This window comes from Paroedura picta, chromosome 3, assembly GCF_049243985.1.
Source record: "Paroedura picta isolate Pp20150507F chromosome 3, Ppicta_v3.0, whole genome shotgun sequence".
Taxonomy (NCBI): domain Eukaryota; kingdom Metazoa; phylum Chordata; class Lepidosauria; order Squamata; family Gekkonidae; genus Paroedura; species Paroedura picta.
The window spans coordinates 130922688-130946116 of NC_135371.1; the positions used below are offsets into that span (position 1 = coordinate 130922688).

The window sequence follows — 23429 nt, forward strand, 5'->3', positions numbered from 1 at the left end:
TTGTTATTTTTTTTCTTTCAAGGCAGTAACATGTAGCTGAAGCCCTCCTACTGTGTTTACCTGAAACTCCCTATTGTATAAACAGAATTAATTTTCATGTGAGATGTTTCTTCCAAGAACTGTGTTACCTTTACGGAGAATACTTGAGATTGAAACTCATTCACTGAGTTGTAAGTGACGCAGAAGTTTTTCTGGTTTTCTAAACCATCGCTTAATCTGGACGCTGATAACCCATTTATTAATTTAGGAAAAAAATTTATGCTGTCTCTCCAGACTCATGCTTAAGGTACCTTAGAAGTAAAAGCAACATAAAATAGTCATAAACAAGGAAACCTGAGCAACCCAGAAGCATCACCAATTTCATACTATTTGCACCAGAGTCAGTCTGCAAGAATCTTCTCCTTAAATCAACTGAACAGGTTGGCTTACTAATTTGCTAAAACCTGTCAGAAGTTGCTTAATTAAGGGTCAGCTACCTGTGGCATTGGAGAGCCACAAGTACATAGCCAAAAATGCAGTTAATTAGCAATTGCTTGGGGGGTTGGTAATATGGATTTGAGGTGTAGTGCTGGAGAAGAGGACTCTGACTTTCCCTCTATGCTCTTTCCCCAATTGAAAATATACCCCAGCTCACTTTAAGCTTGAGTTGGGGGGGGTCTATATTGTTCCTTTTTTTGTATCATGGGAGGAGATGGGGGAAGCTCTACTGAAGAAGGAGTATAGGGTGAAGATTGAAAAAAAGAAAGAAACGTTTCCCTAGTGCTACGTCCCCAATCCATATCCAGCTTCCGTGTGTCTGGTTTTTGTCGCTAATGATGAGTCTGGGGATCTGATCACCGATCCCCAGAGCTGCATTTAACTTGGCTGACAGTCTCTTTAATGAAACGTAGCTCATCGTGTTCCATGTTCCTTTACTCCGCATTCTACCATTGCTGCTGTCCTGCTGTTCTTGGCATCACCTGACAAGGCCTTGACATCAGCTGTTTTGATGTAGCGCTTAGCCCCTTCCACAACAAACTGGAGTTATATTGTTTCCCATCTGTTGGGTTAAAGATTCCCAGTCATCCTATAATGACTTGTATAGCTCAATTTTGGCATCTCTGCCGAAAACACAAGTATTCACGTGGGAACATGTTCATGTGGTGGCTACTGACTTAACCACCAAGTCTGGAACTGAGATCCCAGGAGATGTCTCTTCAGGGGAAGGTGGGCCAGTCTGTACCAACTCAGTTTTTCTAGTACAACAACCTGTGGCCAGAATCTGGGTTATTTTTGCCAGGACTGAAATAGTGAAGGGCAAAATAAATGGAAGTTGTGAAGTGACAATGAGCATAAACACCTAAGGGGAGACAGGGACAGGAAGTGGGGAAATTGAGCTAAAATTTATTTGATGAGGGGGTATGAAGTGGGTATAAATGTACTGAATTTGGTGAGGTAATGCATAACATTATACCTTTCAAATTCAATAAAAATCAAAGCTCTTGTTTCAAAATCGATGCATTTCAAAAGTAAATTTGGGTCTTGAGATGCTCAGGACATAAGTATTTTAAATAACTTTGGAAGTGGTTGCATCAAAAAAATTCAAAATTAGATTTTGACAATTTGCCCTATCCAGTCATCTTTGTGCTGTTGTACTGCTGTAAGAATAAACGTTTGTTTAAATAAAATGACATAAATCTTATTTAGGAGGCCGTGCTTCTGGACCTGGCTGTGTACTATCCATAGAAAGCCAGATATCCTTTCTCAGTGAATCCCAGAAATATAATGCAGAGATTTCTGCCAGTGCTGAATGTGACATAAATTTATTTATTTGGGAAACATATGATTGAGGACCTAGGTTATAATATAGTTATCCTACACAGGGCATTTAAATACTGCCTGTGGCACAAGGTCTATAATGCAGACCTAGTATTCCTCCCTTGGAACAGTGATAGTTTATCTCTCACTTCCTTGGCTGTATTCAGTGCATCTGTATTCAGCGGACATCATGGCTTAAGTATATACAGTGCTGGTCCAGAGGTCTAGAAGAAATTGCCTGCAATGCTGCCCATTTGGAAAGAGGTCATGTTTCAGAGACAGAAATTGCTGAGCAGATAATTTAGTCAAGCATGCTGTTGCATGAAAATTCCCAGAAAAAGCCACAGTGACCAATCCGCACATGCAAGTTGCATGTGCGCTGTGATATAGTCCTTCATGTGCTCACCGGGGCCTAGGAAAGGTGCAGATCGTTTCCTCATACACGGCTGCCAGTTTTATGAGCGAATGCTTTTTTTCTCCTTTATAACTTCATAGCTTTGTGTCTTATAGCAGCTGTTTCCTTGTCTATATTTAGCACCACTTGCTGGCATACACATGGAGCCGTGTTTGGGGGGTTTATGCTTTTTTGTAGTTGTTTTCTTCAACAAGTCTGAACCTTGAGCAGGGATGATTTTGCAGAGAACATTTTTCTCCTCTTGTCATTTTGTTCTCTCTTTGAACTTTGCTTAATCAGAAAACAAGTGTGCCACTGCATTTCTCAGAGCACCATCCCAGCATCCGGAAACGGCTGAGTTCCGTGCCCCATTTCTTTTTCTGCAGTTAGATCTCTTTTCTGCAAATGGTGACTTCTTCTTCCCCAGGTGTGAGTGCAGGTAGCTCTTCCCAGTGGTGACATTGGCTGTCCAGGCATTCAGGAGAGGAATTTCTGCTCTGCCGCCAACCTTCCCAACCAATGTTCTTTTTTTGACTTAAAACAGCCAAGTGTTTGCCCTGAAAGCTGCAAATGTTCTGTTGTCTACTGTGATTTATTCATTTATAGACAGCACAATTCAGTGCACATAGTACTGGGCAACATTCCATAATAATTAAAAATAAAAATGTCAAACCACTGCCCACAAGGAGTTTACATTCTAAATTAGCAGTGGAGAAGGCAATGGAGGGAGACAAGGAAGGAACAAAAAGATATTACAGTTCCTACAACACCAGTTTCCCTGCAAATAAAAAACTAGCTTATAACCCCCCTATTGTGCTAGCTTTCTACATGCAAGACTTTATTTTATGAGAAAAACTTTTCAAAATTGTGATTGCACACTGCTGTCTGAAGTGGTGGAGACTAGGAAGAACATATAGCCCTGTTATTAAAAAATCCCAATCAGTGCTTTATTCTCTAAATCATTCTTTCTCACCTTGTCTAAACTGTACAGTCCTGCAACAGGCTCACAGGAGTTAACTACAGAATTGTCTTGCTCCTTTATGACACCCCTACTCCCTTTCAGTCAAATTGATGGGATTTAGCTCTTTGCCATATCAGAAACAGACTTCTCCTAGACAAAGCTTGTTGTCGCCATTCTTGGAGGCTGCTCATTGAATTCCTTTGAACTGTAAACAGATCAGGTTCCTGGCAAGGAATATATGAAGTCAGGCAAGTTGCTGCTTGAGCCCTACAACCCTCTTGGCTTGGTGAAAAGGCGGCTATAGGCCAGAGAAGGTGGCAAGGGTCATGGTGAGGTCGATGCCCTTCAGGTTTTGGCTTTGTATGGCCCCAAAGAATGTCAGTGTGTGATCAGTTACAGGGAGAGGGTATTCTCTGCAGGCTGGCCCATGTGAAGGTCAGTAATTAAGAAGGGTCTGCTTTCATCAGGAAATCAGACAAGGATACGGGAGACCTAGGTCTGAATCTTCATTCTGTCATGGTACCTTGCTGAGTGACCTTGGGCTAGTCATTCCCTCTTTCTGTCTGACCTACCTTATAGGGCTGTTGTTATGAGGATAAAATGGGGGCAGAGATGTTGTGAACCATCTTGGGTAGAAAAACAGGGTGTAAAATAAATTATCTTCTGGTTACTCAATTATCAGTGTTCTCTTATAATTGAAAGACGGATGGTGGCCCTGAGTGATAAAATTCTTCATAGCATATGGATGTCAGAAGTTTGACATACAAACCAAGAGTTGGCCTATCCAGGGCCCTTACCCGACCCGTGAGCAACTGGTTCAAGGAAGGGAAGGCAGGAGGCTGCCGGGGGACGGGGAGTGGGCATATGTGGTGAGGTGTGTGGTTTAAGCTGTCAAACAGAAAGGAAATGGATAGGGGTGGGGCTTAAGAAGCTGAGGTAAATAGTGCTGATTTTTATGTGCTGGCAGATTCCCTCAAGTACCGCACGCCAATTAAGACTCCCAGAAGACCATAACAGTAGCATGAAAGAGAAGTAAAGAAGTAAATCATTAACAGCCCGAATAAAAGATAAAAAATAAAATACTTCCCCGAGAGCGTCACCTGCTTGTGTTATCTCCTCACCGCCGCCATCTTGCCGACAGCATATCGAGGTAAATAGTGTGGGGGAATGATAGCAAACATGGATAAAGAGGAGGTGTGCAGTTTTCCCCCTCCTGCCTCCTGTATCCACAACTCAGCAGGGAGCGAATGCACAACACGGGGAGAGGATTGACTGGCTAGCAGTGCGGGAGGCGGGGGGGGGGGGTTAGAGCAAGTGTGTGGAATGGCAGCCTGCTGATGAAGGGCCAGGGCAAGCAGGGGAGGAGAAGGCCCACCGTGTGGATTGGGAAGCAACTGGATTGTCTTGTGTGCACTATTCTGAGGGTAAGGATGTCCTGGCCTCAGGAGCAAGGGGAGGAGAGAAGGGGGAAAGGGCTGCTGCTTTCTGGACAGCCATGGAGGCAGGAGGCAGAGTGAATGGTGGGGTGGATTTGGGGCAACAATCTCCCTTCTCTCCTCCACCTGTTCTCAGCCTGTGAGGAGTAAGTGGTTGTAGCAACAGGATCTAGTCATCTTGGTCACTCAGGGCCAGTTGCTCAGTCTGGCCCACCTCACGGGGGTGGGGGTGGGGGTGGGGTAGTGGAGAGAGGAGTCTGGTGGGCCTCCTTGAGATCCTCAAAGGTAGGATGGGGGAAGACAGGAAGCAAAGAGCAAGATAAAGATTGTAGCTATGTTCAGCTGTAGGGGCGTGATTTTTTTTTGGGGGGGGGGATACTTTTAGGTACAAGCCTAGAAGAATTTCCCAGAGAATCTCTGCAGTGAAACCCCCCCAGTTTCTACTTTCTCAGATTGACCTTAGACCTGTTGGGTTTTGGCACTGCCATATTGCTGCTGAGTCTGCTGGGCACATGGCACTACTCCTGCTGCTGGGCTTGCAAAAATCTCCCACCCCTCACTTTCACTGCAGAGATTGTCTGGGGCATTCTGCTGGGCTTGTACAGCTACCTAGCTAGTATCCCCCATTGGATGCAATGGAGGATGGGAGCACCTTCTTTGGGTTCCCATCGACTTAGATCCCTTGTTTGAAACTTTGGAGTTGTTTTGAGGAGAGGCTACAGATTTGGTACCTCTGCCTCAAATCCCAACCTCACTAAACCACTGAATAGATGTAGGCTAGATTTCCTATTGACTTCAATGGCCCCATTTGCTATACTCAAATATTGTTGAACCAAGATTGTATATGTTCGGCTTTATTTGTCTTTGACTATATCAGTAACTGATTCAGATAAGAGAATCTGTGTTTGGCTTCAAAATACTGAATAAATACCAATAAGGTATTTTTTCAGTATTTTTATTTTCTGGCTCAACTAAACTGAATGTACATGCCTTTTTAACTGCTGTGTCAGGGCATATGTCGGGAAGGTTATATATATAATTTGTATGGAAATATAAGATACCCCACCCTTTTATGATATCTCTTGGGGGGGGGGGAACTAGTCTTGCATGTAATTAAATATATTTGTTGGGACTTTTGTAAGTTTCCCAGTAAATCAATTGCTTTCATTACAAGGAATATATTGCTTTTGTTTGTAGTTTGCCTAAAATGCCATCCTTAATTGGGTCTCCCTCTGTCTTTTATAAAGTCTATCTCTCTGGTAACTGGTATTACATTTTATGGCACATGTGACTCAGCCTGACAAAATGACATTCATGTCAGATCCAGCCCTCATAATAAATTAGTTCAACACCATGTGTTAGGCGTGGCTACTAGGCTCACTATTAGTTTTGAGTATGCAAGCATAGAGTTGGCAAACATTTATCTTGTTGCTGCATTATATTTTGGAAATATTTCTGCTGTGCTCAGTGTTCTAAGATGCATCTACCCTACCTCTCCATCTTCTCTCTCCCTTTTTCTCTGTCTCTATTTTCTGGTTACCTTCCGCCTCTCCACTGCTCAACTGGCGGAACCCTATCCAACTCTTGCTCATGCATATGGCTCTTTCCTTTAGTCCAACTCTTCTGGCACTGCAGTAGCGCTTCTTCCTTAGGACTGATTTTAAGATAGATGCAGGATGAGGTTGGTTGGCAAATCTGTGCATTTTAACATTTGGCGTCAAGGTAGCATCAGGAAACATGGGGACTATAAAACTCTGTTCCTCAACAGGCAGCCTGTGGGCCACATTAGGCCTATTGATGTGGTGCAGTGGTTAGAATGTCTAATAGGTTTCCCAGGTCCCTCATAGCTGCCAGCAGGGAATAAAGGGTGCACATTATGGGGAGGAGGGGAGTGCTGCAAATCAACATGACGTGCTGATATCACACAGAAGTGACATCGACATGTCAGCAACATTGCAGGGCAATGTTCTGACTTTTCAGCACAAACCATAGAGTTTTGCCCCAAAACAAGTGTGTTGCCTCCCGACATGTTGACATCCCTTCCAGGTGGCATCAACAAGTTGCATTGATTTCTAGTGTTCTTCTGGTTCAGAAGGGGCTTGGGGGGTGCAGAGAGGAAGAAAGGTAGGCCCGAAATCCAAGGGACCTCCACCTGGACTGGGGGATCTGGCAACCCTTGTGTTTAGGGGAGGGGGGGCTGATTCAAATCCCCACTTGGTTTGAAACTTAGTGTGTATCATTTGGCCAGTCATTCTCAGCCTACCCAACCTCACAGAGTTATTGTGAGGATAAGATGGAGGAGGGAAGGATCACATAGACTGCCCTGAGATCAGAGGAAGCACAGGATAAAGTTAGTTGACATGCAGATATTACTGGATAGGAAGAGAGGTCATCCCATCTAACCACAGGACAGGCTCCTTCTATGAGGTGAGACTCAGTTGGTAAACTGTGGCATATAGAATGATCACTTTCAAGTAGGTTGTGAGTGACACTTTCCGATCTGTCTGTGTATTCAACCTGTACAATTTAGAATGGTCCTGAAATTTACTGATATTGAGAAAGCAGGAGACTCATATCCTCTTGAGGGCATAAGTGGCCCTTCTGCTGCTGACACAGAGGGCTCTTTTAAGAAGATTTATGGTGGGCCAGCTGAGCTACACAAAAGAACAAAGGAGGTCCCCTAAATCCAGGCTGAAACATAAAAGCAGCTCTTGTCAAAGACACAGGGCCTGGATCAGGCACCTAAAGCAGATGGGAGAGGGGTGCTGATGTGTGGAGCCAATTTAGGCAGATGAGACAGTGGCACCAAAGGTCCAAGCTAGTGAAAAAGAATTATCTAGTGAAACATGAATTAGAGAACAGTGTCACTCATTCCCCCCATTTAGTAGTTGGCCTGCTTTAAAAAAATATTTTTTTTTATTCAAAAAAGAGAGAAATACTACATATTATGTATTGCAGAACTACTATTTGAAAAACAGATAAGAATAAGGCTGGCATCTGACAATACATATCTTGTTCTTTTGCATCACCCTAATATCATATATGACATACTGCATTTTTCCAGAGTTTGCATTTTCCCCAAAGTTAACATATATAGTCTAAAAATCAGTCCTTTCTTTTCATTAATTTTTTCCTGGTCAATATAATGTAATATTGAACCCCATTTTCTTCTGAATTCCAATGTTGATATATTGTGCATCAAATATATAATTTTGCCATTGTCCCAGTCAATAATGTCTGGTAAATTTGCCCACACTGTATCAGCCCCCAGCCCCCCAACTTTAAAACTCAGTCTCCATTTTAACAAGCAAGTGTGCTAGCTTGTGTCAACCAGCAATTAGTAAAATTAAGTCTGGAATTAGGGGTGGGAGAGGGATACTGATGGTCCTGGTGTTCTTATTACGAGTACCTATTGCAAGGGCTTCAGTTCACACCTTGTGCAAGTCTGCCACTGATGGGGGGAGGAGTTTCCCTTCATGCCCCCATCATTGTGGGGCAAGCCTCAAGCATCTGTCAACTGTACATACTGCTTATACAGATGGACAAGTTGGATCATGGCATACAGAACGTAAGGCAAGAGCTGCTGGACAAAGAGAGGAGCTAATAAATTCTTTTCCTTCTTCTATTAAGTGAGCAGGTGTTTCAACAGGAGAGAGAGAGAAAGAGAGAAATAAATAAAGAGAGAGGAAGGAAGGAAGGAAGGAAGGAAGGAAGGAAGGAAGGAAGGAAGGAAGGAAGGAAGGAAGGAAGGAAGGAAGGAAGGAAGGAAGGAAGGAAGGAAGGAAGGAAGGAAGGAAGGAAGGAAGGAAGGAAGGAAGGAAACCTGGATATGGCAAGAGAACAAAGCCCCTCTGACAGGAATCAAAAAACGCTGTTCTTGACAGTTATGAAGAATGATGATGTCTGGGAGGCAGCGGGCCTGCTACGAGCCCTGTGCTGAAGCCGCGAGCTCGGGGGGGGGGGCCTCCCGCACCCACCCAATGCCCGCTAGCGCCCACTGTATTTTGGATACAGCGGGCTAAACTTCAAGTAAATACATAAATCTGGGTTGGGAAATTCCTAGAGATTTGGGGGTGGAGCTTATGGAGGGCTTAGTTGGGGCAGAGAGGGTTTCAGTAGAGTATAGAGCCTGCTCCCCAAAGGAGCCATTATCTCCAGGGAAAATGATCTCCAGAGTCTGGTGATCAGTCGCAATTCAGGGGAAAATCCAGGCCCTACTTAGAGGTTGACAACCCCAAGTGAGGGTTATTTAATGGGTCTCAGGATTAACCTTCAAATCGCTTGTTTTCATGTAGATATGAGTTTCACTATATCTAATTCAGTGTCCTTTTAATTTCACGGTTTTCTTCTGTCACTACAACACATTCTCAGAGTATGAGAATTTTTTGTTTTACTTTTTTTGTCATTTATAATTTGCAGTCGTTTGAAATCATGGAAGCAAGACTGACAACATTCATAAGTTTTGACAGATCTGTCTACTGCTCTATGATAAACCGGAGGAATAGGAAGAGTTTTGTTTTGTTTTTAGTTCTGGCCTGATTTCTAAATCAGTACTAATTATACAAAAAGGCAGAAAATGTAGTAAGTTCTTGTAGATCTTTTTGGAACTGAGTATTATAAAATGGTGAGCACATGATGTCTAGAAAGTGGCATTTCGATGCTTCAAACAGGTCACGTGCAAGTACTGGTTGGGCGTGATACCTCTTTTGCGGCCCTGTCACTGACAGAATAAGTAAGGGCAGGGAGGGCTGCAGGGGAGTATGGTAGGAATTGCTTCATGAATCCTCGAGGGAGTCTCTACAAGGGCTATTTTGTGATCCAGTACCTCCTTAAAATGAACTTTTCCTGGAAAGTTCCAGGAAATGGGTGGGAGAGAAATCGTCCCTATCCTCCTGTTTCTTTCTATTGAATGGATAAGGTGTACATCCCGAAAGGATTTTAGCTATTCATTTCTGAGCTATAGCAGTTGTTCGAAAGATAAGCTTCTCATTTGGGTCAAAGTTCAGACGGGCATCTGTGTAGTATTTTTTAAATAGTTCCTGCTTGGCTGTCCCAGCAATAAGTAATGCAACTAAATAGGATCAGCAGCTTCAGGTTTGCTTCACAATCCCAGACAATTCATTATCCCACCCCTGGCTATACGGAGATTTGTTTTAGATTTTCAGACATTTCTAAAATATGGGGAAAGGAAAAGGAAAAGCTTAAGACAAGCCATGCTTAGTTGCTAGTGATGATCTGAGTGACCTATGGCAAAACTGTCTGTCTGTCTTTTTCTCTCACACGCACACACTCACTCAATAGCAAGACCTTCAAGAGAGGGTATGTCTTGAACTCTCTTCAAGTAGTACATGAAGGCTAGTTTGCCAAATCTCCAGGTGGGGCTGGCAATTTCCTGAAATGACAGCTATTTCCAGACAACAGAAATTTCCAGACAACAGAAAGTCCCCCTGGAGAAAACGGCTGCCTTGAAGGGTGCCCTGTTGAAGTCTTTCCCCGGCACAAACCCGGCTGCCCCCCAGGTCCAGTCCAAATCCTCCCAAGTTATCCCAACCATGAGGCTGGTGGAGTTTTCTCACATTTCTTTGGCAGCTCCAGTGTACTGTGTTTGTTACAGATACTTGTAAGTTAGTAAACATGACAGACTGACCCTGAGAAAGTGGCAAGTTCTCAGCATGGCTTTCTAGTAGTACTGTTTTGTGGAAAATTCAGTTTTTGGCACATAATGATTCTAGAAGGTTTGTTGTTTGTTAGTTTTTGGCCTGCTATATGTTACTGATAATACATCTGACAGTGAATGAGGCCTAGCGTTGTATTTAAATAAATTCAACACATTTCAGTTTAAAGTGGTAGTTGTGGAAAAACATTATGTTGTGATTTTGCAGAACCTATAAATCAGTGGTAATGTGCCATTTATTAAATAATATTAAACAACCAGAAAGGGCAACTGAATGTATGCATGGTATGCCTTTCCTTCAGTTTGCAAAGTTAATAGAGAGAAAATGTTCAGTTAGAAGGCACAGTGGGTTCTTTAGCTAGGATGTGAACCCAGCCATGCAGTTTTGCACAGAAGGTACAAGTTGGATCAAGTGGACTGCTACAGGGAGTGGGAGGGGAGGCTTTGGTGTTGTCAGAGTGTCTCTAAGTTGGTTTCCGAGCTCAGCACTCCACTCTACTCAGCAATCCACTCAGAAATGCTTCCCTGCTTAAAGTCAGGAACATGTAAGGAGGGGGGGGGATCTCTTTAAGAGAATCTCTCTTCCAGTACAGTTCCCATAAAAGGAAAGCAAAATGGAGGGACCATATTGGAGTATACAGAAAGAAGAACTGCTCTTTCTCTTTGCTCCGTCTTGATGTCCCTTTCTTCCAGACATCCTGCAGCAGCAGGGTGTCATTTGTATGCACATCCAAAAACAGGTCTTTGCAAAGGTAGCGTCTCAGCACCATATAAACAAGCCCCACTCTCCATTTTCCACTGAAACACAAGAACTACAGTGTGTAGACACATGCACAGGTTGCAGCTGTTCAGCAGGCATGATAGCAGTGGTGAGACCCCGCCCCTCCTTTGCTCCCCAGTCATGGGCTTCTGCATCTCCTTCCCTCTCTCCGTGGATGTTTTGGATTGCCACATTATGCTGGTTCCGTAGCACCCACTGGCTCCTATTTTCCAGGGCTCTTCCAGTGTCATGACTTCCCAGAAAAGAATTAAGCAGTTAAAGCTTTCTTATCCATGGAAAGAAAGTGTAGAAATCATCATCTGCTTGGAATACTTATGGTTAAAGACCCAAGAGGGTAGCATGGGAAAGGGGGACAGTCTAAACAGGTGGCTAAGGAGCTTTCATATCCACTGCCCATTTTTTAAACAGAGGCAGCATCACTTCTGAGAAACTTGGATGGAGATTATATTTATATTATATAATATATATTATTAGCCTTTTGACAACTTCCCGTTTATCGCATTACACACTCTTTGCTTGCTTCTGCTCTTCCTCTGCATTCTGCTTCTAGGGTCTCTTCTGTTCAATATCCTCCTGGCGGATTATCTTTTCCCCAGATGCTGTAGCTTGCAATTTTCCCAAGCTGGATCTGCTTTTGTTTATTCTCTGCTCATTCTCCTAATCTCTCTAAGTCTCTATGTATTATTTCTCTGCCTACATTGATGTCTTAGAAGCCCAACATGGTCAGCATCATGCTCCATGGATTTCATGGGTATCCTGCATTTGTTTGTACTTCTTGAGCAGGGACACAGTGCAGGCTAGCTACACATGCTGCCAATCCTCATCATGGCTCCTTGCTTCCCCCGTACCTTGATGTCGTGTGTGTGTGTGTGTGCATGTGTGTGGGGGGTGTCTCTGATATTTCATAAACCTTCCTTTTGGGGCTGATTTTACTGTTATCGAGCCCTCAAATTTCAGCCTCATCATAAGACACTGCTTTTTTTGTTATAAGAACCTCAAATGCTTTGCTAAAATCCAGGTCATATCCAACATACTTGCATGTTTATAGATTTGACCCAAATGTCAGTGATTGCAACCATTGTGTGGCATTTGTTTTTTCATCCCTTAGGAAACTCAACATCTCATGAGTGGAGTCTGACCTCACTACTTTCTACAGGTATTCATCTCAGTGGTGGCTGTGTTGATCCCTCCCACATCATCTCTACCCCACCCTGTCATTTCAGTAGGTTATAGTGCAGTTTTTACACAACCAGGTGATATCGCAGAATGCTCTGTGTTGGATGAGGTAAGAGTAGCTTGTGCTAAACAGAACTTGACTTCCAGGGAAAAACAAACATAAGTAAAGCCACTCCAGAGGTAAAAAAAAGATAATGTGGCTACTTTATGACTGGAAGTATGTGTTATGTTTGGGAAAATTAATGTGGGGACACATCTCTTAAAGTTGTTTTTGTGAATATGGAACTGCAAAGGCACCATCTTGGATCCCCGGACTGTATATCTGGCATTTATCCTACCCTCCACACTGAGTCACATTTGCAATTGTCCTCTGCAACAGAAGAGCCACTCAAATTGAAGGAAGGAAGATGGGTTACATGCCTTTATCTGTCTCTATATACCATATGTACTTCCCTATTGCTTAAGATATTTATATTGCACTTTTCTCTGGTCTGGGTTCAAAACAGCCTACATATATTAAAAACACCAACCATTCCCACAAAAATCCCACAGAAAGGGCAATGGGGTACTTGTTATAATCTAGTCTCAAGGTTATGCCATGGATTAGCATGGCTAGGTGAGCTGCATCCAGGAAGCAAACAATTTCCTTGCTAAATTTAGCTGGGAAAGTAGTCCTTGCCACTAGAGCAGAGTCTAGCAGGGCCCCTAGACTCTTAACCAAGTCTGTCAGTCACCCCATCAACAGAAAGCATGGCCACTTCATCCAGGACCTCACGTTTCCCAGACTCCCCATGGACAACCTCTGTCTGCAAAACAGGACAACAGTAAACACAGCTGCCATCTTTTACACCACGCCCCCACAACATTTTTAGTCAGGCAACAGGAATCACTGGCAACTTTAGATGTAGGGACACTCAGTAACTCACAATAAGGAAAGTCATTATTATGTGCTGGGAATGGATGCTACATCTATTCCCCCTGCCAGGGTAGTTTAGAAATTTCTTTTGCTTTATTGTTTCATTGAGCTCGGCTAGAGCTAGCTATGTAAGGACAGATTCATGTGAGTAGCCATGTTGGTGTGTAGCAGCAGAATTAAGTTTGAATCTAGTGGCTTCTTTGAGATCCACAAAGCTTTATGTTGGGTTGAAGCTTTTGTGTGCATGCACACTTCTTCTGATACATTAAAACAGAAGTCACCAACCATTAACTATAGGTAGAGGGTGGGGATTGTCAGGAATAGCTAATTAGATTGGATTAAGGCAATTGGTAAAAGTTGTGACTAGCAGCAGATTAGCATACAGTACAATAAAATAGCTTCCAGACAGATATGAGAACTGAATGCCATTAGCATGTGTAGTGAGATAAGAAATCAATATCTCTGTTAAGCCCTGGGGGTTCCATTGTTGTAATAACTTGTAACTCAGCCACCTCCCATTCTAGTCTATTTCTGAAATTCTTTTGCAACTAAACAGCTATTTTGAGGTCCCCTATTGAGTTTCCAGACAGCTGAAGTGATTCTTGATTTCTGTTTTGGTATATCTGAAGAAATGTGCCTGCACACAAGACTTATACTCAGAATAAAACTGTGTAAAAGCAGGAAGCTTTTCAAAGTACACATCCTGCGTTATCTTCTGTTCTGAGAAAATTAGCTACTGTTGATAGCATTGAACTCTGTCAGTCCACAGAACCAAGTGCTCTCCCCTCCTTTCTGGGAGATGTCCTGTCCTTTCGGAAGGATGGAGGAAATGGACAAGACCCCACCTCTTCCTTGTATAAATAAAATGCCACTGAGCTCACATCCTGGGGATTGGAACAGCCGAATCCCAGAAGAAGTGGTGACTTCATAGCCTGGTAACATATTTCCTTGCCATCTGGAAAAGGAGCTTTCTGTACCTCTGAAGGAACAGTTGGTCCCCCCCCCCCAACCAATCACTTCAACAGCTGTTTCTACCTTAAGAGCATGGGAGAAGATAGATTTCAGTCTCCAGGAGGGATGTGAATTTACTCTGCTTATGAGAAGGTGTACCTAATGGCGAATAGCCCTTTAAATGTTATAGATGAGCAGCATCCAGTCCAGACTGGTTACCTTTTCATACTAGGTCTTAAAACATGTATTGTCAATAAAAATGAAAATTCTGCCTTGCTAGCCTAGAACAAAATTCACCAGGACACAGAGCACTAGATGACTTTTGGCCTTCTCCGATCGTTTTTTTCTGAGCATCAGATATTCAGTGCTAGGTATGCACAATGCATCTATAGGGAAATTTCTCCCCCTCTCCCCAAAATTCATACTATAATGGTTGATACATAGGCAAGATTTATAGTTCTCTGTAAAAGGCAGTGCATATCCCATACTCCAGCTGTTTGGGACTAGGGAGGGCAGTGCTCTGATAATACAAATCCCCTCCTATAGTAACAATGGGAATGACTATTGCCATGTCCTAAGTCCCCTTTAGCACCATCCACTTTGGTGCACAGGGGTGCATACTGCATTCAGTATGAAAACCAATAAACTAACAGAGGTAACTATTGCTCTAGTATCTAGGTCATCCTGCCCACTTCCATTGTGTTGTGATGGAAATCCAGCATCACCTTCATTATTAGTTTTTGCATTTGTAACCCACTGTTATTGCTGTTGATGTTATGAATTGTGCTGTATTATCCCTACATGTTGTGTAAACTGCTCTGAGCCTCATGGGAGGGTGCTATGGAAAATGAATGAATGAATGAATGAATGAATGAATGAATGAATGTGATGGGTTTGTCTGGATTGAGGACAATAAATGTGGGTGAAACCATGTGATAGACAATAGCCATGATTCCTGTAATAGAGAAGAAGAAAATATATTAATGTTTCTTAATGACCCTTTGATTGATAGACAGGGGTGAGTTATTAAGAATATCTAGTTGAATTCTGTGGGCATGAGGTGAAGGAGAGACTGGGAAGCTGAGGAGATTAGTAACAGTTCCTTGGAAAGTATATTGTCTCAACAGTAGGCATTTCTTTTGGGTGGGGAGAGAAAGCCATTAGTGAGTCAGCCCCTGCAATTTCACAGAATCTAATCTAATTGTCCAGGTGTGTCCTGGAGATTGACACCTGGCTGGTGTCCCTATTTTCTGTACCTGCTTGGAAGTAGATAGTGCATTTTGGCATTTGAGAGGCAACTGACATCTCTTCCAGTGTCTATTCCAGCCAGGCAGTGTGTCACAAATTAATATCTGATGCAGGGTGAGAGGGGTTTCTGTGTATTCTGTCTATAAACTAACTCAATGTGAGGAGGGCTCTGGCTACTAACATATAAACTGAAAAAATTATAAGTTTTAAATTTGCTGGTTGAAACATCTGTAAGGGCTAGAAATATGCTCTTAACAAAGAATTCCAGGGTGTTTTGGTGTTAGCTTTACTGCATGGAAACTTAATTTATTTTGTGTGTGTGTTGTTTGTGCCCCTAACAAGCCTAGAAACTTTGTTTTACTTTTTTAAATTTAGGTCTGAAAGCCTCCCCCTAATCACAGTTAATATGTTGGGGGTCTTTGGAGGCTTGACCAAGGTGTGCACTGTGTCATTCAAGAATTGCTTCCCACAACCCTGTAATGTCACAGGGGATGAATCAACATTGCAGGAGATTCTAGGGTGCACCTTTATGCTTTCATGCTACATCATTTGTACCTCTAAAATTATTGCTACCCAACATGACCACTTGGCTGCCCTTGCAGTAGACACACATTGGCAGTCTTAGCAAATTGCTTATCCAGGAGTGCTGTAGGTGCCTTGGAATTCTAAGAGGGTGGTGGGCACAGCCACAAAATGGTTGCCGCGGGAGGCAGAGCCAGACACAAAATGGCTGCTGTGGAACCACACATAAAAACACACAGAGGAAGCCCACGTGCAGGAGACAAGAGGAATAATTTTTAAAATACACTTTGAAAGAGAAGAATCAAACCAACACTGTGGTGCCAGCTGATTCAGAACATCATGTAAAGTTATTATTTGTGTCATCTGATGCAATCTGGGCTTTTCTGGAATCAATGCTAGTTTATTTAAGAGTTTCTCTTCTCGTGACTAGTCCAACCACATCATCCCATTCGTTTTTGCACACCTGCAGCAACCTTGTAAATTCTTTAGTGAGATGTTCCAAAATGCTGTCTTGCCTGCAAGCAATCAATTAGTTATGTAATTTAAAAACAAAGATTACAGTTTCTTATTACAGTTAATGCTCTTGGTACTTTTAAGTAACAGCTTCTTTTGACAGCATATTTACAGGTCACTCTGTTGTGACAGCTGAGGAGTGATGTGGGTGGAAATAATCTCAAATGCTTTGCTGTTTTAAGAAACGCAGTTTTTGCCACTCTGCCTTCAGAAATGAACGTTCCAATTAAGGCATTGCAACCCAGTGTAAGAACTGACATTTTCAATCTGTGTTTATTGATTTGATTAAGCATTCAGATTAATGGGTGAATTGTTTTAGCCCCAAGCTAGCTAATGTTCAAATTTCCCTGGAAGACTGGCAGATATTAAAGAGTAAAACTGTGTGATAATTGTTTTGAACTGCTGTCCCCGAGCCTTTGCTTTTGGGTCTCTAACTGCGGGGAAAGTGGCACGTAGCTGCAGGTGTGTTCTGTGCTAAACTGAAACTAACTCCAGCAACCATCTTTATTGGATCATCAGAGCTGTCCTCCCTCCATACACATGTTTGCCCAGAGCTTGTATGCGCTAGAGTGGTTTGTGCTCATAAAGGTCATCAGCAAAGACACGTGCTAGTTCTCGTGCTACCTTTCGAATTAACTACTTCATGACTGCTTCATGACTTCATATTTCTACAAACTAGCAACAGCTCTGATTCAAAGGTCTGTTTGCAAATACTGCTGCATTCTCCCCCCCCCCCCCATCCTTTGCATCTGGTCTTCCTAACCTGTGACACCCATTTAGCCAAGGTGGATATAGAACGTGTTGTAAGTCCATTCCTAGTGTTCTGCAGTTGATCCTTGCTTGCAGTTGTAATCGTTTTGTTGGTGAGTCTAGGGTTGCCAATCTCTCATGGGGGGGGGAGCAGAGATTTCCCAGAGTTACCGGGCCGTGGCTCCCTCTCCCCGCCCCCCCGCAGTGAGAAACTTCCCAGGCCGCAAGCAAATTGGCCGCCAAAGTGGCTGATTAGATTGCGGCCCAGCAAGCTTCTGTTTGTGGGGGGGGGGGAGGGAAGCGTGGCCGCCGGCACAAACGCGCATGTACAGCAGGTCCACGCATGCGTGTGTGTGCCATGCGTGGCTGCAAATGCACATGCACGGACCTGCCGCACATGGGTGCATGCGGGTTTGAGGTCGCGCATGGCGCAAACGTGCATGCACGGACCTGTCGCTCATGTGCGTTTGTGCATGCGCGGCCGCTGGATCGAACCCGGCATGCCAGATTAGAAGTCCGCACTCTTAACCAAGTAGATCAGAAGAAGATAGGACCATACAGGCCCCCAGACATGTTAATTTCTTGGATAAGGAATCCAAGAGAGACAAAGTAATCTAAAATGTCTGTTTCTCCACATTTGTCAAGCAACATTTTGTTGGGTTTACATAGCCAATAGATTTTGCAGAGGGGTGGGTTATTGGGGACATCCTATCTCCAGCCCAATCGAGGTACAAAAATAATTAGGAGAGAGCTAGCTTGTAGCTCCTCTAGAAACAATCCACACTCCTCAAAACTTCTTGGTTTCCCCTGGCACATTCTTCAGTCCTGTGGGTGAGCCACCACGATGGTCTCTGGAATTCCTTGTCTGAATCCATCCATCTGAACTCCACCCACAGCTCAAGTGTGGGCACATTCAGCCTGCCAGTCAACCTGATAAATCTGTCTTCAGGAAAGACAGGGGCTTTAAAATGTCTGCAACAATCTGCCTGAGTTTTGTAAAGGAAGCAGAAATGTTGCTGGGACTGTTCTTACCTAATTCCACAGCTCCTGTGCTCAAACTAACAGCCGTTTGCCTGAGTTTAATTTTTACCTTGGCTTTCTCCAAAGTGCCCAGTTGACCTGCTTAACAGATGGTGGGAGGAAAGTGAATGGCAGCACCAGGTGTAACTGAGCACAGAGTGATATCAATTTGGTGCAAACAACCGGCTATTCTAAGGTGTGGCAATAAAATGAAAATGGGAAGCTTTCTGCCGATTGTGTCATGGTGGGATGTGTCTATTCACTTGAGCGTAGAGTCAGTCATTTCAGGCAGGATTGTAACTCTTTAGTGCCCCATGTTTAGGAATTACTGCGTTTTTGAAAACAAAAGTTTCACTAGTTGGCAGACTTGGATTTTTCTATCTAACTCCATATAGTGCCCATCTTCAAAGGCACCGTGTGTGGGCAGTGCCAGGTTAGCCTTTGGGGCAGCTGGCAGGAGTGGAGCCTGACTCATTTAATTAAGCATGCCTGCACAGCCCCAACTGGCAGCCCATTTTGCCCCTGCCTGTGCCATGAGAGTGAAGTAAAGACATGCCTGCCTTTGGCAGTGATGCAATACTGTCAGGGGAGGTAAATAAGAGTTCACACTGGGAACGTGGGCAAGGTGCACGTGGCCTTGAATTCTGCTCAACAATCTGCAGCCAGAAGAGTACACACCCCAACTGCCAATACGATAACACCTGGACACAACTGAAAGGTGGTGTTACTTGGCACCTGGCTCTTCTGTGAGCAATGTTATCTACCAATAAACAGCAGCACCTCATCAAGGAAGCCAGGTGTAATTGTGCAGGGGAGGGGAAACTGAGGCACAGGAGTGGTGGGTATGCTTCCTTTTTAAATCATCACATATTGTGAAGGACTCCCTTGACCCAGAGGTACTTCTGAAAAACACATCTGTCTGCTTTTGCAAACTTGTGAACATTGATAAACAGATTCTGAAAATATTAGACTTGAGAAATGTAGGTATTACATTAGAACGATCTTACAGATAGGATCTGACATAAGCATATCTTTTTTTAACATCAATTTATTCCACTTTTTGATCAAAAATTGGCTTCCAAAGAACTCACGGAAATCCAAAACCCAATACAAATGGCAATTAAAAGCAAATGTAAAATGTTTTCCAGGCAATATGGAAGAAGCCAGGGATTCCTTCTGAACTGTCAGTGATGACTCCATCAAGGGAAGTTTGGAACTGGAGGGAAGGAGGGCTAAAGATGGATCCAGGCAAGTCAGAGGAATGCCTGGCTGCTTCCTGTCCTCCTTCTGACAGTCTCTTCTGTTGATTGCTATGTTTGTGTAGAAGCATCCATAGGCTTTCTCCTTGGTTTAGATCACAAAATGGTGTCCGATCAAAGGATCTTTCTTGTTTAGTCCATTGAGTGGTCAGGAAATTCAGAAATTTTGTTGGCACAAGCTTGAGATTCTGTTCAAAAGACAACTCTTGGAACCTTGAGGAGAAACTCTAGATTTGGTCACAACTGGAGGCAGTAACACACAAGATACAGGGATGCCAGCCTCCAGGTGGGTCCTGGAATCACAGTTCCTCTCCAGACTACGGAGATCAGTTGGCCTGGAGAAAATTAGTGCTTTGGAGGGTGCACAGTATGGTATTGTACCTCACTGAGGTTGCTGTGCACTCCAGGCTCCAGCCCCAAATTGCCTGGAGCATTTCAACCTGGATCTGGCAACTTTGAAAGGATGCCTCTTCCTTCTTTCATAATTAGACCGGCCTTCTCGGCCCAGCCTGTAAGGAATACTTTCCCCAGTGTTGTCATATACCTAGAGTTATAGCTTTATTCATAAAGAGATAATATAGCCTCATAAAATACAGAATCTGGCAGCTTGCTAAACATGTTTAAAAATCTAGTCTTTATCCTTAAAGAATACAAGTCCTCAATAAGATTGCTGAAATGCTCTTTAAAAGAACATGAACAGTATTTGCTAAAAGCTACAGATGCCACATGTGGAATTGATTGGACTTTCCCAGGTTCATGTCTTCTGAACAACTTCTTATCCTTCCTCAAGGACAGCATTCTGGCCAGTGGCAATTCAATTTTGTTAGAGGACTACTTTGAAAAGGTATTGGGGTTGAGGTAGAAGGCCAAGGACCATTGAGAGTTGTCTGCAGTTAGTCCATTTCTTCATGGCCTCCTTCCCAGTCTTCATTAGACTAGTAACTGGGGCAGGAACTGGTAGATCCTCTCAGGCCAATCTGCTGGAACTCACCCTGCTCTTCCCCCAAATTCATTGTATTCCCCACATCTGTAAGTCTTTTACAAAACATATTGCTGCCCCTTCTCTCCTGTGTCACCATTTGGTTGCAACGCAAGGCTCATTTACCTTCTGAGCACTTGTGTGCTCTGAACGCGCACTGCATGTATATCAGAAGACATATTTTGTTTGCAGTTGTGCAAAATGCTTTGGGATCCTTGGTACTTTCCTGGACTTTGAATATGTATTCATGTATCCTTGGCTTTGAGCCTAGTGCTTTCTGACCAAGAAGGAATCTGGTCTGGAAAGGTTTCAGAGCCGCATCATTGACTTTGGGAAGCTAGAGGCAATCAGCTGAGGCTGTGACATCCCCTTGAAAGGGCAGGCAACCACATCACAGGATGCTGCCGGTCACTTGCCAGGACATACACAGCCTTCGGACTGCAACCACTGCTCCATGAGAGGCTTGCCTAGCCTTGTGGTCTTAGGAGGCAGCACCACACCTCTAAAACAGCAGAGTTTGAGGGAACACTGTGCACAACAAAAGAGCCATACTGTGGTTTCTTGTCCCATGCTCCAAAATATCGCTGTGGGAATCTGCTGAGGAAAGCCAGGCCTAGCATGGAGGGGGTCAGTAGCAGGGTGAAAGGAAATTTGACTGGGTCTGAGGCATTCTCTCTGTCTAAATGGAATATACGACACATATACAGAAGGAAATGAGAAACTGCAAAGGTTTCCATCTGTATGAAAAGACCTGTTATGTGAAGAAAGTAGGTTAAAGAGAAAAGATCTGCATGAAGGCCACTTTAGAGGTGGAGCTGGGAGTGGACGGTTTTTGGGACAGGCGGGTAGGGGAGCTGCTCCGGGAGATTGTCAACCTCTCCCTAACTTTGGGGGAGTTCCCGGAAGGCCTTTAGGAGGCAGTGGTTCACCTGTTGCTGAAGAAATCATTGCTTGATCCTTGTGACCCAGCCAGTTATCGCTCCACAGTGCTCTTGGCATTTCTGGGAAAGATGATTGAAAGGGCTGCAGCGGATAAACTCCAAGCATTCTTGGAGGAAACTTCAGCTCTTGACTCATTCCAGTCTGGTTTCTGTCCTGGCCATGGGGTGGAGATGGTGCTGGTCGCCCTGAGTGATGATCTCTGGCACCAGCTGGATTGGGGTGGGACGGCCCTCCTTGTGCTGCTCAATCTGTCGGCAGCATTTGACATTGTTGACCACAAATTATTGGCCTACTGCATCTCCTGGACCATAATTCAGGGGACAGTCCTTCAGTGACTGTGTTTCTTTCTCCAAAACAACACACAGAGGGTAGCCATGGGGGAAGATCACTCATGTTGTTACCAACTCCTCTGTGGTGTTCCATAGGGGGCAATACTCTCTCCCACATTATTCAACATCTTTATGCACCCTCTGGCCCAGTTGGTCTGGAGTTATGGGCTGGGTTGTCATTAGTATACTGATGATACCCAGCTCTATCTCTTGATGGACAGCCACTTCTCTCTTCCAGTTACATTTGCCAGATGTTTGGAAACAGTGATGGTCTGGCTCAAGCAAAGCCAGCTGAAACTCAACCACTCCAGTACAGAGGTCCTGTGGTTTGGTCGGGATGGACCAGATCAGGAAGCATGCTTACCCTCCCTGGATGGTATGCAATTAGAGATCTTGCACACTGCCAGGAATTTGGGACTGATCCTGGATGCCTCCCTATTTGTGAAGGTCCAGGTCAGTAGAGGAGCCCAACTGGTGTTCTTCCACCTCTCCCAGGCAAGGCTACTAGCACCGTATCTGTCCCAGGAGCATCTAGCCACAATGATCTATGCAACGGTCACCTCCAGGCTGGATTTTTGTAATTCACTGCAGGTGGGCCTCCTTGTCCTTGACCCAGAAATTACAGCTTGGACAAAATGCAGCAGCTAGGGTCCTCATAAGGACACCTTGTAGGGCTCATATCCAGCCTGCTCTGTGGCAGCTGTATTGGTTACCAGTTGAATACTGGATCAAGTTCAAGTTTTGATTTTGACCTCCAAGGCCATTTCAGTGTACTTGATGGACTGCCTAAGTATCTATGCTGCACGTAGGACCTTGCACTCTGTGACTGCCAATAAACTGGAGGTTCCCTGTCTGTGGGACGTTCACCTGGCCTCAGCCAGGACCTTTTCATTGTTGCCTGCTGGAATGAGCTCCCGGGTGAGCTGAAGGCTCTGATGGAGCTATCAAAGTTCTGCAAGGCCTACAAGACAGAGCTTTTCCACCAGACGTTTGGTTGAATCCAGGTAAACTGGAAGATCTTGCCCCTCCTCTAAGTGTCTGACTGGAACAACACCCTGGAAATGGCAGCCAGGAGGTGGAATGATGGGGTTGGAGTGGTGAGGACTAGTGTGGTGGGGGGAGGGTTGTGGGTTGTTTTTTATTGTTTTAATTACTGTTGTAATCTGCAATGAGATGGTGGGTCTAGGAGGGGCGGCTAAGAAATGGATGGATGTATCTATTCTCCATTAATTTGTTGCATCTACAATGTAATTATTGCACCAAACTTGGCAATTTAAATTCAGACTCCCCTCATGATAATTGGAAATTACGAATTCAAAAAAATCAAAACATCTCATCTAGTTGGACCAATTTGTTTCATTTGTTATTCAGTTTCTCAGTCTCCAAAATGCACAGCAAACGCACCCTAAATACAACCACCAATATCAAATGCTACCACTCCAGAGAGGGTATCATGAGGTGGGTATCTGAGTGGATATAAACAGTCATTTTACCACACATTCTATAAAACATTATGCCACGCTTTTATACCTGACATATAGAAAAATTAAATTTGGCAAGCTAACATAACCAGCTAAGCCATGTTTTGGTAGTGGAATCTACCTCAGGGTACCTTGGTTGCCTTATGTGCCTGCAGTAATGTCCTGAAAAAAATGGAGGGTTGCCATTCCCCCCCCCCCAATGCCTGGCATTCTGATCCAATAAGGATGTGTGGTAAAATGTTCCTGTCCATTTGGTAGGATGCCGCAGGTAGTGAGCTTACCATAAAATTAAGTGAATTC

The 23429-nt window shown here is 43.9% G+C and overlaps 1 protein-coding gene across 7 annotated transcripts in view; it reads left to right on the plus strand.

Moving 5' to 3' along the window:
- CASKIN2 (CASK interacting protein 2) overlaps positions 1-23429 on the plus strand; it is a 110811-nt gene that overhangs the window by 38899 nt on the left and 48483 nt on the right. For 3 of the 7 annotated variants that reach the window (XM_077327830.1, XM_077327831.1, XM_077327829.1), the window contains exon 3: positions 12152-12199. The exons of 2 other annotated variants lie outside the window; for them this stretch is intronic. In XM_077327830.1, the coding sequence (XP_077183945.1) occupies positions 12152-12199 (48 nt within the window). Of the gene's footprint in view, positions 1-4500; positions 4577-12151; positions 12200-23429 lie in introns of those variants that run through there. 2 more of the 7 variants (XM_077327835.1, XM_077327836.1) reach the window with 2 other exon arrangements.